The 14,938-nt window shown below is 48.5% G+C and overlaps 2 protein-coding genes across 2 annotated transcripts in view; one reads left to right on the forward strand and one right to left on the reverse strand.

The window, feature by feature from the left end:
• The window catches only part of syn3 (synapsin III), a 53,021-nt gene that overhangs the window by 17,316 nt on the left and 20,767 nt on the right, over nucleotides 1–14,938 (reverse strand). The window lies entirely within an intron of this gene.
• Nucleotides 5,711–14,319, forward strand: timp3 (TIMP metallopeptidase inhibitor 3). Its single transcript, NM_001037953.1, is given in 5 exon segments — nucleotides 5,711–5,982; nucleotides 10,150–10,232; nucleotides 11,416–11,527; nucleotides 12,696–12,817; nucleotides 13,742–14,319. Coding segments are annotated over 5 exon segments (645 nt in total). The 5' UTR covers nucleotides 5,711–5,852; the 3' UTR covers nucleotides 13,940–14,319.

The raw sequence follows: 14,938 nt of genomic DNA on the forward strand, positions 1-14,938 counted from the left end.
TGCCACACAAAATAACCGTCACGTGCGCTCAAATGTCAGGACGTGAATTGTAGACGCATGAAGGGACGCTTCCTGCTGTCTGCCGCTGATAAGACGGCGAGTGAAAGGACGTACGAGGCGTCAGCGGCTTTTTGACAGCGGAGGAAGGAAAAGGCGGGATTCTGCGCCGTGCATACCGGGAGCTCGGCCCAAATGTCAGAACTGCCACTGGTTTCAATGAAGCCGAGGGTACTGGAGGAGAGGGGAGACGGGGAACAGGGAGAGGGATGTCACAGCTGGATGCAGCAGTATCTCCCACAGCTGTGCACGCCACCAGAAGAGTTGCTATATGTAAAACACTGCCACCATAGGGAGGCCTGTTTCGGCTTCATCAGAGAGGCGGGCCTAGATGGAAGCGGCCGCTGGCCTTCCTCTACCTTCAATTTCTCCGTTTTCATTGGAAGAAATGTTTGATTTGCTGCATGTGTTTCAAAGATCACCTCTGATGTGAATGTAAATACCTGACATCCCATTGCTACGATGGGAGAAACCCATTTTTGACTTCTAAGACTTCTAAACCAGGAAATGAGCCAGAAACATCAAGCTTGGCTGAGATCCGATAGGAAAAGAATGCTAACTGGATGACAGCAAGACAGATTTTTTTCGGGAATGCAAGAATTTGCCAAACTGAGTAATGGCCCCCTCTGATGGATTTATAGCTTTGAACCCATATGAATGCAATGTGGGCAACGATATATCAGATTCATGACAGTTACAAGGCACGGATCTATTTTTATACCGAGAGCTCTTTGTACATAGAACAAAACAGCTCACTGGAGGCATCTGCTGCGATTCAACTTTTCAGTTTTCCAAAAGATGTCGAGAAGGAACAAAAGAACGCGTGACAGCACCGAAGCGTAGCAAGAAAGATCGTCATTTTAGGCTGTCTTATCAGGTTCTATACAGCTAAAAAAGCCTTCGGTGAAGGTTGGGGAGTTCCCTGCATCAGTGTTTATATGTTGTCTCTTGAGGGATTGAGGAACTTTCCTCCGGCCTGGTGTGTAAAGCTCACATCCTCTGGTCTCATCACGGCACCCACAGCAAGAACGAGCCTTCCTGAGGCAGCAGCAGCAACAAAGCAAACCCGGCTAATGCAAACATGTGACGCCACATCCGGATATTTGTTTAGTTACCATGTCCTACGTGGCTGACGGTGGGCCTTGTTTGAACGTTGTATTTTCCTATTTCCCACAGCGACGCGGCTCCGGTGTTCTCCTCACAACAACCTTCCTTCAGCAAAGAAAAGGCCCTGATTAAACGCTTCACCTTCCAGCTGCGCATCAGGAGTTCATGACATCTAAAATAGTTTTGGAATGAAACTGCAACTGTTTGGACCGGTGGAAAAACCATGACGGGGTTGTCCTGACTCCTGATGTAATTGCTAAATTTAACCCCCCCCTCCGCACTCCCATTGTGCAAAGTCAGCACCCCGAGGACCCTGCGAGCACCTTTGACCTCTGCCCTGCCGGTGACTCACTGGTTCTCCAGCCTGACTTTCCAAATTTAGCCCGCACTCCCCTCCCCCGCACCCACTGCCCCTATGCTTTCTGGGAAACACAAGCTTTTTACAGTTTTACGAGCAGAAGACACACTTGTGTGTTCTTCCAAATGAACGAATGGGGTACAGGGCGGCACTGGAGGAGGAATAACAGACGGGTTTATAGACGGGCAGGGTGTGTAAACAGTCCAGTTTGGCCCGCTTTCTCAAAACAGTCCCTGACTGCATTCCCAGTCATCACCTGTTTACCGACATGTTCTACCTTAAAAACCATTAAAGCGTGTCCTCCAAAACTGGCTGTCAAGCACCTGATTGGGCTGCATTATTGGAACAAAAGATACTTTAGCAATAAAGTGACCTAGTTTGGGATTGAATGAGAAAAGCACATTGAGACTGAAGCCAACATCCATGTTGGTTTTACTATGCTTAGCATGAAACCCAGTATAGGCATTCCCATCATCTTCAGGAATTCCTCAGAGCTGTTTCCATGCTGTCATATGCCCATGTTTGTGGTCAGGCTCGGTGTCTCTCACTCTAATGCAACGTACTTATTTTGTGGGGGTTTCTGACCGTTTCGGCACACCAAATATGTGGAGCGGAGAACATTGGGAGGACGCCGCGTTGCAATCAGGGCGCACCGTGGTTGCGTTGGACTTATCCAGCGAGGACGTTACTGTCCGTTCATCCACTTTAGTTCACTGTATGGGGAGTCCTGCTGCCGGTGATCCGATCAGATCACCACGTCGGATTCAGCCGCAGGTGGGCGTTTAGCAAAGACCACTGTGGAGGAGAGTTCAGTTTTCAGCAGGTTACAACAATCACAAAGTAGCATTATGCTAACCTTCACTAGCACGAGACGCACGAGCGGCGTGCGCGCCACAGCAAGGCTGAGCATTCTACGTGAGAGTGACGGGAGCATCCCAGAAATGGGCCATTTACCGAATCAGGAGGTAAAGAAACCGCACCTCCCTCTGTAATCACCTGCTCTGCCGGGCGGGAACCACACAGGGAGGCTGACGGAGCAGGAAAGCTCCAGCTCCGCGTAAAGGGCAGGCTAGGTTCACTGGTGTAAAAGAAGGCTTGAAAAGAATCAATCTCTAATAATAATAATAATAATAATAATCACATTGTGTAATACTACTACACAGCCGTACCAACTTTAAAAGTTCCATCGCTGGTTATTAATAGGAGTGTTTCATTTCCGTAGGAAGCTCGGACAAAGTTCCCTCACCAAAACCACAGGGTCACAAGAACCGAGCCCCGCGCTCACAGCAAACTAGGAAAGCTCCAATTACTGTTGACTTCCTGTGACTTTTACTAACCCTCACAGCACCGATCTCCAGAGCAGAGGTCTTCCTGTCTGTCCCATTTAACCGGAACGCCATGTGGGCCGTGCGGCCGGGCCCAGTGAGTCAGCCCTGGTCACTGTCCCTCTGCGACCGTCGCTCCGGGTAGCAGAGTTTCTCCTGTTCCTGTGTCTTATTAACAGCCTGTCAGCCGGATGAAAGGTATTTCCTCTGAGTCACCGCTCTCTTTTGTGAACTTGGACCCGAGTGGGCATTATTTAAAGACCTTCAGAGCACAATGCTGTTGTCTGCTCCCCGGGCGAGTCCGGCCTCAAAACAGTGCTATTTCTAGAATTGGACGTATTCATCTGAAATGCACTTTGCTCTGTGCTGTGCTTACAGTACGGTGGCCTAGTTGGACACATCATTTCCAGGGGGTCCTCCGACTTCTCGGTTTTTCCCTTTCACGGCATCACGACAACGATCACATCTGAACGTGTCCCATTTTCTCCAGGTAGAGCCGAGCACGCATATATATATTATGGGTGGTGTATCTCCAAGAGGCAACACAAAGCTGTCTCGAGAGGACAGCTGCGTTCCACCAGAAGACACCGACCTCGGACACATGGCGGACAGCTTTCTGCGCCGTTGCCTCTAAAAGGGGGATAATCTCAAATTAACCGGACACTCGTGACGCTCAGTGATGAAAAGGTCCAATCAAACTGCCGTGTGAACAACTTCTTGCTGATGTACACCACGGCTCAAGGTCGGACGTGGCGAAGTCTGTCCAGAACAATTAACCCAAACACGTTCCCCAAAATTAGACTTCCCAGGTCTGAAAACATGAGCACCACAGTCATCCCTCTGTATCTCAGCTGCACTCAGAAACACCAGAACTTTTCTGTAAAATGTAATAATCCACTAAACATTACTGGTTTTATCCCTCGACGCCAGTGAACAATATTATTTTCTCCATCTTGAACCTTCCAGCTGAAACTCCTTTGGCTCAAAGCCCACATAGGATCTGATTCATTCACTCCAGTTTGTTATCTTTGTATGTTAGGAATGTGCGACTGTTTTCCTAACATGCATTATTGCACAACTACTCCCCTCTCCGCACACTCTGTCATTTCCTATCTGACCCTTTTCTTGCCTAATTTGGGCATTAAAATGTAAATCCACCTGCTGCTCGTGCCAAACGGGCGCCTGCGGAATGTCACATGCTGTTTATTTCAGATTTGACATTGGACCCTGTGATAATAGCTGAATAACCAATGCTGAGCTGGTGTTACCCAGCTAGGGCGCCGTTGTCCCGCTCAGCAGGAGGCCTCAGAGGGAACCAACCTGCGAATGACCGCCATCGTCTGATTAAACACGATAACGATGGCGGCCGCCAAACACGGGCCTGTTGTCCAGGCGACGGCCAAAAGACAAAAGCAGAACGGTTGATCGTTTCTAGATGATGAGTCTGAGTCATGGACGGAGGTCACAGAGGGGAAAAATAAGTTTGAAATGGAGCGGAAGGTCCTTCAGTACCATGATAATACAGAAAAAGGGCCGTGACGTTTCTTTAAGCTAATTTTGGTATATTTAAAGGCTTATTAGGGGTCAAAGTGGCCTGATGGGAGTATTTTTGACGTGGTTACATAACTGCGAGGGGCGTTGGATCCCCAGCCTCTGCAGATAAGCGCCTGCACTGATAATTCTGTTCTGGAGAGCAAAAGCAGTCAGGAAGGAGAGCAAAAAAAAAGACTAATTGGTTCGTTTCACTTTTGGTACCATGAAACACCTTCGGTGAGTCTAATTCAGACTATATTCAGAGACTGAGCACTTCCTGTGGTCAGAGGGGGCACTGGGAGGCAGTAAAGTAAACAGGAGTTTACACACTCTTGTTTACTTCATCTCTGAGTGCCGCTACAGACTGTTGTTAATACACAGGACTGGAAGTATTATTAATTAGGTGGGCGACGAGGGTGGGAAGGGTGACTAAGTCAGACTGTAGAGGGGGAACACAAAGGATGCTTTTAACAAGCACAAATCATCCACGCTTTCGTATTATTTTACATGAACGGGGTTAAGAGCTGCCCAGGACGGGCTCATGAAGTTACTGTAAAGGCTCAACTTTTTCAGGTGATCAGAAACAAAGCACCACTGATGAGCTTCCTGTCGCAGCCTCGATGCCGTTGGCTTTGCTCAAAGCTAAAATGCTAACAATGGTTATATATATGCTGCTCTATAGTGTTGCCAGTTAGTATTTATGCCAGTGCATTTGGACACATATTAATCAGATATTATAGGACAGCAATGCTAATTTCATTGATTATACAAGGATAGAATGATATGAGGCAGATGATGCTGACGTTCATTTAAATCCCTTATAAAATAACTTAATATGACGAAAATACTGTAGTTAATTGTACTTGAGTAAATATTACAGTATCTTTAATAACAGGCACTTTGACGGAAACCCCAGAACCAAAAGTCATTTTTTTAACCTGCAAGTTATGATTATTTTTTATTTTTTTTCCCCTAAAAATGAAGAATATCCACTAAGTCAGAGAGGTCGAAACACTTGCGTAAATGGTTCGAGACGGATTCCTTTAGCGCTTTTTAAATACCACAGCACGGGGATATCATTCATAGTATTTCTTTTTAAACGATGCACGATGTCTCGTGTTTTCTGCAGCCACTTTTTTTTCTCCCAGACTGGGAAAATCAGACGCGGTAAATGTTCCAGTATGTCATCGCGTCTGTGATTCCTGATGGCATCAGGGCGCCGCTGATTGGCCGTCCCTCCCGCATGCTGCAGAGGTGGAGAGGGGCGTGCACGCCTCTCCAGCGCGCCACACTATATATGTGGGAGCGCAGGAGCGAGCAGAAGAAGCGTCCGCCGCCGACATCCAGAACCAGAGCCAGAGCCAGAGCCAGATCCCTGGGACATTTACGGCAGCCGCATTCTAGAAGCTCCAGCGCGCCACATCCGGTCGGACTCCGTGCGGTTTATTTGAGCAGAGAAGAAGTCAGGAGAGATGAATTCAGCGTGCCAGCACCTGATCAGCCTGCTGCTCGTCTTCAGCAGCCTGCACGTTCACCAGCTGACCGAGGGCTGCTCGTGCGCTCTGACGCACCCGCAGGACGCCTTCTGCAACTCGGATATTGGTGAGTGACGGCCCATTCCCGTGGCCCCCGGGGGGGTTCGGTCTTGTTTTCCACCTGTCTGAGTGTGAGCTGTAGTCTGATGTGTCTCCATGTGGAGTAAACAGTAGTGATGGGAAGTCGGGATGGGGTTAGTGAGCCGGCTGTTTTGTCTCCTCTCCGCTTTTCCTAATTTCCCAGCAGCTCCATCCAACACGGTGTGAGCAGGTTTACTTTAAACTGATGAGACGTTCCAGGGCTTCAGATTGTATCATCAAGGTTTGGGGCATGGTCAGCATTGCCGAGGCCGTCATTTAACCACATTTCACAAAAATCCAAACATTTGTTTCTAGGAAATCCTCGTGTTCGTCTTCATTTGGGCATCTGAGCTGTTCTCTGTACACGTTTAGTAGGTGAATAATTGCAAAAAGAAAATGAAACGGTGGGAAAAGTCAACTGTTATTCCCACTTCAAAGAGCTGGCTCACAGAAGAATATGAGCACATTTAATCTACAGCAGGATTATGAGTGTGTACCTGCTCAGCAGGTGTTGATTCCCTATTTAACGGAGATCTGGTGAAATGCTGCACTGTCCTTTCACCACAAAACGAGCTCGACTGTATATTTTCTTTGAATTTAGCGGGCCAGCTACCTTGATGCAGAGCAGATATTCGTCTCCCTACAATAACACAGCTCGGAACGTTAACTCAGGCCGGCCCGAGGTTTCCCAAAACACCCGTAAAGACTCGGGAATTAGGCGATCTGCTGGCGCGGGATGGGAGTTTGCTTGTTCGGAGGTGGCTTGAATGCTTTTCTAGCTCCACACACGGTTCTGTTTGCCAGAACAGTCTAATCTGCATGAGTGCGGCTGATATTTTTCAACAAAATCAGCTGACCTATAAAAGAAATCATCATGAGGCCGTCTGAAATCAGACAATAATCCCTCAGTCTCTGGGCGAAAACACGCTGCCACTGTTGCCTGTTCTCCGGCAGGAAACACCCCTTCACATGCAAATGTTGCTGCCTTCACGGCAGGGCGCCGGGACAGCCCAAACACGTCAACATCTCTGCGCGCTTCCCTCCATAAACCATATTGAACTGGGGGCGGGATCTGCGTAACAGTATTTTTGAAGTTGCCATGGCAACATTTCTTCAAGATACCGCGCATATATTAGCCAAGAGGTACAGTGGAAGGCATCGTAGCAGAGCTGTTTAACAGCTGATGTTCCTCTCAACAAGCTTTTGCTCTTTGGCGACCTTCAGGGATCGACCGTGGAGCAGAGGGGAACGCCTCTTCCACGCTCCCTTAGACCCGCGGAGACGCCCGGCACCGGCCAACCTCGGCAGGTGCCGGTACCGCTGACATCAGGGGGCTGAGCCTGAGGCTCCAGTAGTTCTCTGCAGCGAACCCAAAATCGACATTATAGCTCAACAACAACAAAGATGGCAGCAGTTTTCAGATAAGAGAAATGGGAAGCGAAGGCCTTATTATCTTCTTCTTCTCCTGTTGTCCTCTTTCATTTGAGCTCTTTTCTCACTGCACTATAGTTTGGGTCACAAAGTCAAGTTTAAACACGGACACATGAAAAGCATCAAAAAAAAAGAAAGGATGGGTTTGAAATCCTAATACAGCGAGCGGGAAACCCTGTAATTTTCACTGTCGGCATCAAAGGCAACAGGCCTGAATCTTCCCGATTTGAGTTCAAAGTGTTCCGCTCTTGTTTTCTTGGCCCCGGCCCATAATCACCCGCGAGCACACCACTGGATGAATCCCAATTAGCTTAACGGGTTGGAAATTGGGTTATTGGAGGTTGCCTCAATTTATCTGACAAATTTAGGCTGAAACACTGGAACAGCAGCTTCAGCTCAGAAGGCTCCCTTTGAGTCTAGTTTTTAGCTTCCATTTGAGACCATTTGGCCTAATTTGGTCCGATAAGCTTAGAGACGTTGGTTCTGGTTTCCCAGCTAGCATACCTGGGCGCCGGGTGATGGTGCGGCTGCTTCCTGGTGCTGGGACAGTCGGTGGAAACAGCCCATTTACGAGGGGAAAATCAACACATCTTGTTTTTCCAAAGCCTCTCGGACGGGAGATTAGAGGCCCGGCAGTAAACTTCCACCCCGAGATTTAATACAGCTCGGTAAGCACGTGTTCCAGGGTGTCAGGAACTGGCCTTTATACGCTCGCGCCACGAATCGGGTCCGTTGCCGATGATTAGCATGATGTGTTTATGCTGTTTGGGCCTGAGTGGGGGGTCATTGGGCCATCCTCAGGAGGCTGAGCGTCCGGAACGTGAGGCAGTTGCAGATGTTTCACCTCTCATCTGAAGCCTTTTTGAGAGCTTCTCTCATTCCTAAATGAGGAAGCCTTCATCCGTCCACTGAGGCAACGCAGAATCCTCTCAGCCGAGCAAGTGGACGTTACAGGTTTTATCCTCCCGCATTTCCCTGGATTCAGTTTCAGTGTTTATTTTTGAGCGCGGCGGTGTGTCATCCCGAGAATTCCTCCTTCTCCCACTCATCTCCTCAAGCCTGGACCAGTTTCTGTGCACTAAAATCCCCTCAAAGGCCAATAACTTCGCTCCCCTGCAGCGCCGCTCCAGCGTATGGATTCCTTTCTTTTTCTTGGTCAGTTATTAGGACAGGTTTCTCTTCCCGAACAAGCCTCCCACTCCTGAGAAAGTGTGTCAGATCCTCTGCAGAAGATGACGTGCGTCACTGCCCCGGCCTGTAAATCCTGCTCGTGGCAAAGCGAGGGATAGAACGAGACAATGCTTCAGTAAACCATGCCTCAGATTGATCCCAGGGATGCTTGATACAGCAAAATAAAGAGAATTTAATGTATTTATTTCAGAATACGCCACAGTGAAATCAGTCAAAAGTGAAATAATGCGCTACACGGCCTGCAGGGGGCTCCAACATTCATAAGAATAAAAACCTAAACTTTAACTCCTACAGTATGTGGGTGGTTCCATAGGTTTAATGAGAAGAAATTGGATTTATCCACAGCTTCTCTGCGACTGAAGCCAGACTGTGCATTATGAACTGGGTTAAACAAACAAGCGCACGGCAGGCTTTATGAGGCGTCGCTGCGGTTATAAATAAATGCTACTAATGCATGTGGAAGAGGTCAGGGGGTCACTGCAGGAGAGTGATATACATCCTGGGTCTCCGCAGCAGCTGAGGCCCTTCACACATTCCTCGGGGTGACGGCAGCATCACCGGCCAATTAGCGGCTGCCGCCCAACAAGGGGGATCCTGTGTGGAGGTCCTTTTAAAAAGGAACATTTGTTACACCTGAGAGGTGGTTTGAGGGGCAGCGTTTAAAATACGACAGCTGTGTTGGAGCTAAATCCAAGGTTTTCCCTGGAAAACCTTCAGATTCCGCCATAATAATTTTATTTTGACGTCCGTTTCCTTTTGTCGGCTCAACAAACAGGAGGAATAAAAGAGGCCGCATGCCCCATTACCTTCCTCAGGCACAGAAAGAATGAAAGGCTCCCCTTTCTGGGGAATGTGAGCCCCCGGAGAATGTTTTAAGGAAATTCCACCGGGAGAAGATAACAAACATGGCAGTGTTAGTTGTGTCTGCGGTCGGTTGGCTGTGGGCAGCAGGTGAACCTCACACGGGACCGACTGCTTACAGAGCCCACAGCGCCTGCTTGGACTATTCACCGTCTCGGCTTTATCAGTCCCGTCTGCACACCTTCCCGGCGTTCCTCAATGAGCCCCCTCACTCCGACACGAGTGAAAGCAAACATATCTAAATCACCGCTGAGAGTTTTCACCTCGCAGACACTTACATGAGGGTCCTGCACGCAGATTAGATCTTTTTCAAGCCCTGAAACCTGTTATAAAGCGGCTTGGTTTGGGAAGTCCAGAGAGGGCTGGGTGGGAAGCACAGGAGGAGCTGACCTCTTTCCTGTAATTTCTGTATCAAACTCTAAAGTCCATGTCGCGCTTTTGCCCGTTGGCCTCTCCGGGCACATCGCAGCAATGCAGGAAATCGGATAAAAGGATTAACTGGGGTGCCAGCCCCACTCTGAAATGGTATTTCTGACGGGCTTTGCTAATGCCTCCTACTGGCCGAGGCGGGGCCTTATTCTCCGGGAGGAATCTGACAGTTTGCTGTGATCTTTTCAAAGTCACTGACGAGCGTCCCCCCCTTTCCCCTCCCCCCCCCCCTCCTTCGCAGTGATCCGAGCTAAAGTGGTGGGCAAGAAGCTCCTGAGGGACGGGCCTTTTGGAACGATGCGCTACACGGTCAAGCAAATGAAGGTGAGCAAACCATCCAAATGTTAACTTGACTTTATAAAAATTGCAAAGGGAGTGAGGCGTCATAAAGACGTTACATAACATCCACAGAGACTCACAATCCTCCGACAAGTTAGTTAAGCCTATTTTACACAGTTAATAGCCTTTAATGCTTTGTTGTTCTAAAATAAACACACAAACATCCATATGAGAGCTGTCATATGGGTCAAGGTTGTTGCCACAGCACCAAATCTGTGATAATTGTTTGTCAAGGCTGTGACATTCAGTGTTAGCTAGCTATCAGCAGCTAACTCCAGACCAAACTGGAGTCCTTTATGTTTCAGAAAGATTGATAAATGATTTCTTTTTAACAGGTCAAACCATTAACATCACTTTCATTCCCAAAAACATAATAATGTGTTTGAAGTGCTGCCCAAAACCACCTTTCTACACTCCTGGCTGCAGCCTTTTGGCTAAAGACTTAGCGTCACAGCTCATGTTTCACTTCCTTTGTGTTCTTACATAACGCAGCATATTTGGGACAGATGCTGATACTGACCTGCCCCTCAGAGGGGAGCCAGGCTGGGGGATTAGTGAGCTTAGCAGCACAACGAGTCAACCACCCTCTACATTAAGACCATTTCCACAGCATCTTATATTACATCATTACAATCAGAGTGTGTAAAAACGCATTGAGTGGCCTAATCCTGGAAGTAAATGTGACCTTTGCAGCTCCGCTCTCCTGATTTTAAAGAAGCCCAGTTAGGTAACTGCTCTCCAAAGTTTCAGTGTTGCATGATGAAGCAACAGTTTGGCCTTTTTAGCTGGGAGCCGTGGGGTCTAAACATGAATTTCCTGTTGTTCCTGGAAAAATGCATCACGCTGCAAAAATGGCAACAGTTCTCACGGTGAACGTGACTGATAGCTCTGCATACCTCAGCTCAGGAGGAGGAGCGGAGCGACCTTGAAAAACAACTTCAAAGTCACAGCACATTACACAATGTAATTATGTTATCTACCGTGTGATTTAGTGAAGGGCAGAACTCTGAACTCCTTCTCCCCAGAGGAATTCCTGTCGAAAATGGAAGGACTTCTGATAAAGCCAGCAGGCTGTTTTGATGCTGCGGGGTGGATTTGACAGCTGCCTTTTTCTTTTCTTTTCTTTTTCCAGCTGTTTTACCTCTGATTTGCTCCTCGTGTCTTGCAGATGTACAAAGGATTCGACAAAGTTCAGCATGTGCAGCACATCTACACAGACGCCTCAGAGAGTTTGTGCGGTGTGAAGTTCGACATCAACAAGTACCAGTACCTGATCACAGGTAAGCGATGTTGACGTGTCCCTCGTCGCTAACGACGACTCCCATTCCCAATAAATGAGCAGGCAGTGGCAGAAACTTTGGTGGGAGGTTGGATAAAAGCAATAACACATCTTGTCATTCCTGTGGAGGAGATGCTAACAGTTGTTTTTTGCTAGCAGGCGTTATTTCCTCTCCGCTGGCGACTTTATTTGCCTCGTGACACAAAGCTCCCCGCTATTTTTAAGCGCTGGTCAGTGCGTGACACGGGAGCCTGTTTTCAGAACCGCACAGGGACGTTTTCGCTCGCAGACAGAACTTGTAAACAACAACTAGCAGGAGCCGGCTAGCCTTTTCCAGCAGAAGCCTCTTTATGACTGGCTATTTCCAACAGAGGTGCAGTTTGCGTTGGACCCCGCTGGGCTTTGCAACTGTGTCCTGGCCTGTAAACACTGTAACGACACCCGCCGCTGCTGCAGCGCGAGCGTGCGTTGCCGAGCAGCGACGGCTATGTTTACCGTGTACCGGCATCTATAATAAGTCCGGCATACGATCACGAGTGCATCGTGGGCAGGTTGAGATGAGCTCCTTGGCTCTGCTTTGATCAGGTCTCCAGTGCTTTGGCCCTGATTAGTATTTTAGGAGCGTATCGCACACTCAACGCTGTGTAATAAGCCCCCGAGTGGCTCCAGTAATCCCCGTGCAGGGAGACGGGCCAGCGGGGGGGGGTGGGGGGGGGACTCAAGAGGTCGAAGACACACATATTTGTGAGCTGTCAGATTCCTCTGTGGTGACAGCGCGCTGCAGGGGACACGCAGCGGCGAAGCGTGATGTCCATGTGTGCTCGCAGGCTGCCACCACGCACCTGTCCGCCGTCGCAAACACTTATGTGCTAAAATAGATGTCTGTTGACCTTTGGCCCCTCAGAAATAAAGCTTTAAAATTGCTTTTCTGTGCTGAGCTTGCCCTGGAATACCCGAGTGGTTTGTTTTTATTATCTGGGTTCCATACTGTATGGAGGCTGATGAAATAAGGCATTTAGGATATCCTGTCTTCCAAAATGAGCTAGCAGAAGTAGAATCTGAAGGATAATGCTCCTTTGCTTCTGAGCCCTCGTCCAGAAACTTTCCTGCTAAACTTTAAAACCAGTGCAACTCAGAAATCAACGCCATTCCCCTCCTTGGTTTTCCAGGCAGAGTATACGACGACAAGGTCTACACGGGGTTGTGCAACTTCAACGAGCGGTGGGAGCGCCTCTCGCTTGCGCAGAAGAAAGGCTTCAACCATCGCTACCAGCTGGGCTGCAACTGCAGGGTGAGTAGAAACCAGCAACACGCAGGCAGCGGCGCAAGAGAAGCGCCCCTAAATGTCAGAGGTCAAACCACCCGGCGCCGCCACGGTCACATGGCTCTTCGGATTGAACGATGAGTTTCACAATAAGGCGGGAGAAAACGGCGTTCTTTGGTTACTTAATAACCATTCTGGACGCGTATCAAGCCCTATTTTCCAGCTGCGCCTCGACTATGTGGCCTGCGCAGCTGTGCATCTGCCTCATAAACGTCCTACTGTACAACAGAGCGCCGGCCATCTGCTAACACCCTTGGCTCCTATCAGAGCGAGTGGATTAGCAGAGAGCGCCATTTGTTCCCAGCCATGACCAGCGCCTGTAAACTGTGGTGTGTAGCACCCCTGCGGCATTCGGAGAAGTCCATCAATCAGCAGAGACGTGGCTGTGAGAGTCCGTGAGCACAGCGAGGCATAAATAACCCAGCATTTGCTAAACAGACCTGACACCTCCCTCAACAAATGAGTATTTATTGCGGCGAAAAAGCAGGAAGTAGTAAAAAAAGAGAAACCTAGGAAGATGAGGGCGTTATAAATATCTCTGAATGGTGGAGGAGGCACTTTCGAGGGCTGAATAACAAATAAAACATTAAAAATTGGAAGCGCGCCCTCCGACTTGCTCAACGAGGCTCATTCAGCTTCAGATAAGAGCAGCTGATGACTTCGCTTTACGACCATTAAACGCCGTTTAGGTTCCTCGCCGCTGACTTTTGTGCGGATCTTCCTGTGAGTGTTTCCTGAAGCTGCTTTTTGTGCGAGCACCTGGAGCTGTGACGCAGCCCATAACCAGAAGTTGTGTTTTTATATCTCACAAACGGAAGAAATAAACATGGAGAGAGAGAGATAGGGTGCCGTCTCCTCACCACTGAGCACACGTCTCGTCCTTCTCCGTAGATCAAGCCCTGCCACTACCTTCCCTGCTTCGTGACCTCCAAGAACGAGTGCCTATGGACGGACATGCTGTCCAACCTGGGGTATCCGGGCTATCAGTCCCGGCACTACGCCTGCATCCAGCAGAAGGAGGGCTACTGCAGCTGGTACCGAGGCATGACCGCGCGCGACAAAACCACCATCAACGCCACCGATCCCTGAATCCCCCCCTCCCCCACGTCCCACTGCCGCCTCCCTGATGCTGTCCCATCCTGATCACTTCTAGAGTATCACTATTCCAGGACTTCGACCTCACCCTCCCGGGTGACAGACTCTCAGATGGGCAAAAAAGAGAGAAAAGAATCCATTGCAGTGCCTGTTTTGTAGCACTTCTGATAGAAAACAATACATTTTCTGTACATGCAAACCTCCTAAATTGGCCCTTTAAACCCACATTCTGACTTCCAGAACCCGAGAAGTGAATCACAGTGTCCCCCCTCATTGGTGTAAATCTCTGACTCGCAGTGCCAACTGGGTAAAGTGCCCATCTGAACCATTTATCCCCAGTGTAAAAATGGAAATGCTATTGTTTTCCCCTGAAGTACTCCTCATTATTCAGTCTTTTCTTCCTAACGCGCATCACTTAATGGATTGAAGTACCTCCGTTTGCCTGAAATGTTTGAGACATAGCTGGAGCAACGTCCTTTCTGCTGAGCACTGATCAATATCAGAATCGCTAAAAATGTCAGCGAGCAGTGCCGATGCAGGGAAAAGCTTGCTTATGCAGAGATGGTGGGGTTTTATTTTTCTTGCTGTATATAACATAAGCTACAGAAATGAGCTTGGCTGAAACCTCTGCAGTACATTTATTTATGTTCATTATATTACTCTACAACCATATATCAATGAATGAGTAGAGGTCAAAGGTCAGTCAGAAGGTTTGGGATCTCTGAAGGAATGGTACCGGTGGATGTGATCACAGCCCCCCCCACTGGAGCCGTTCACCCAGTCAAGTTAACGCAGAGGTTTCAGACCACGAGGTATTTTATAAGTGTATATTCTATCAGTTTTGTATTTAACTATTTTAAATGGATATAAATATATATATGAGAAAGTAATACTATTGTCACTAAACTCATTTTTCACCTGTTTGAATCTACGGTCTTATTCCCCCAGTGTTGTAGCTTCGCTCCATTCCAGTTAGCACAGGTTTGCCTCACC

The sequence above is a fragment of the Takifugu rubripes genome, chromosome 18 (assembly GCF_901000725.2).
Source record: "Takifugu rubripes chromosome 18, fTakRub1.2, whole genome shotgun sequence".
NCBI lineage: Eukaryota > Metazoa > Chordata > Actinopteri > Tetraodontiformes > Tetraodontidae > Takifugu > Takifugu rubripes.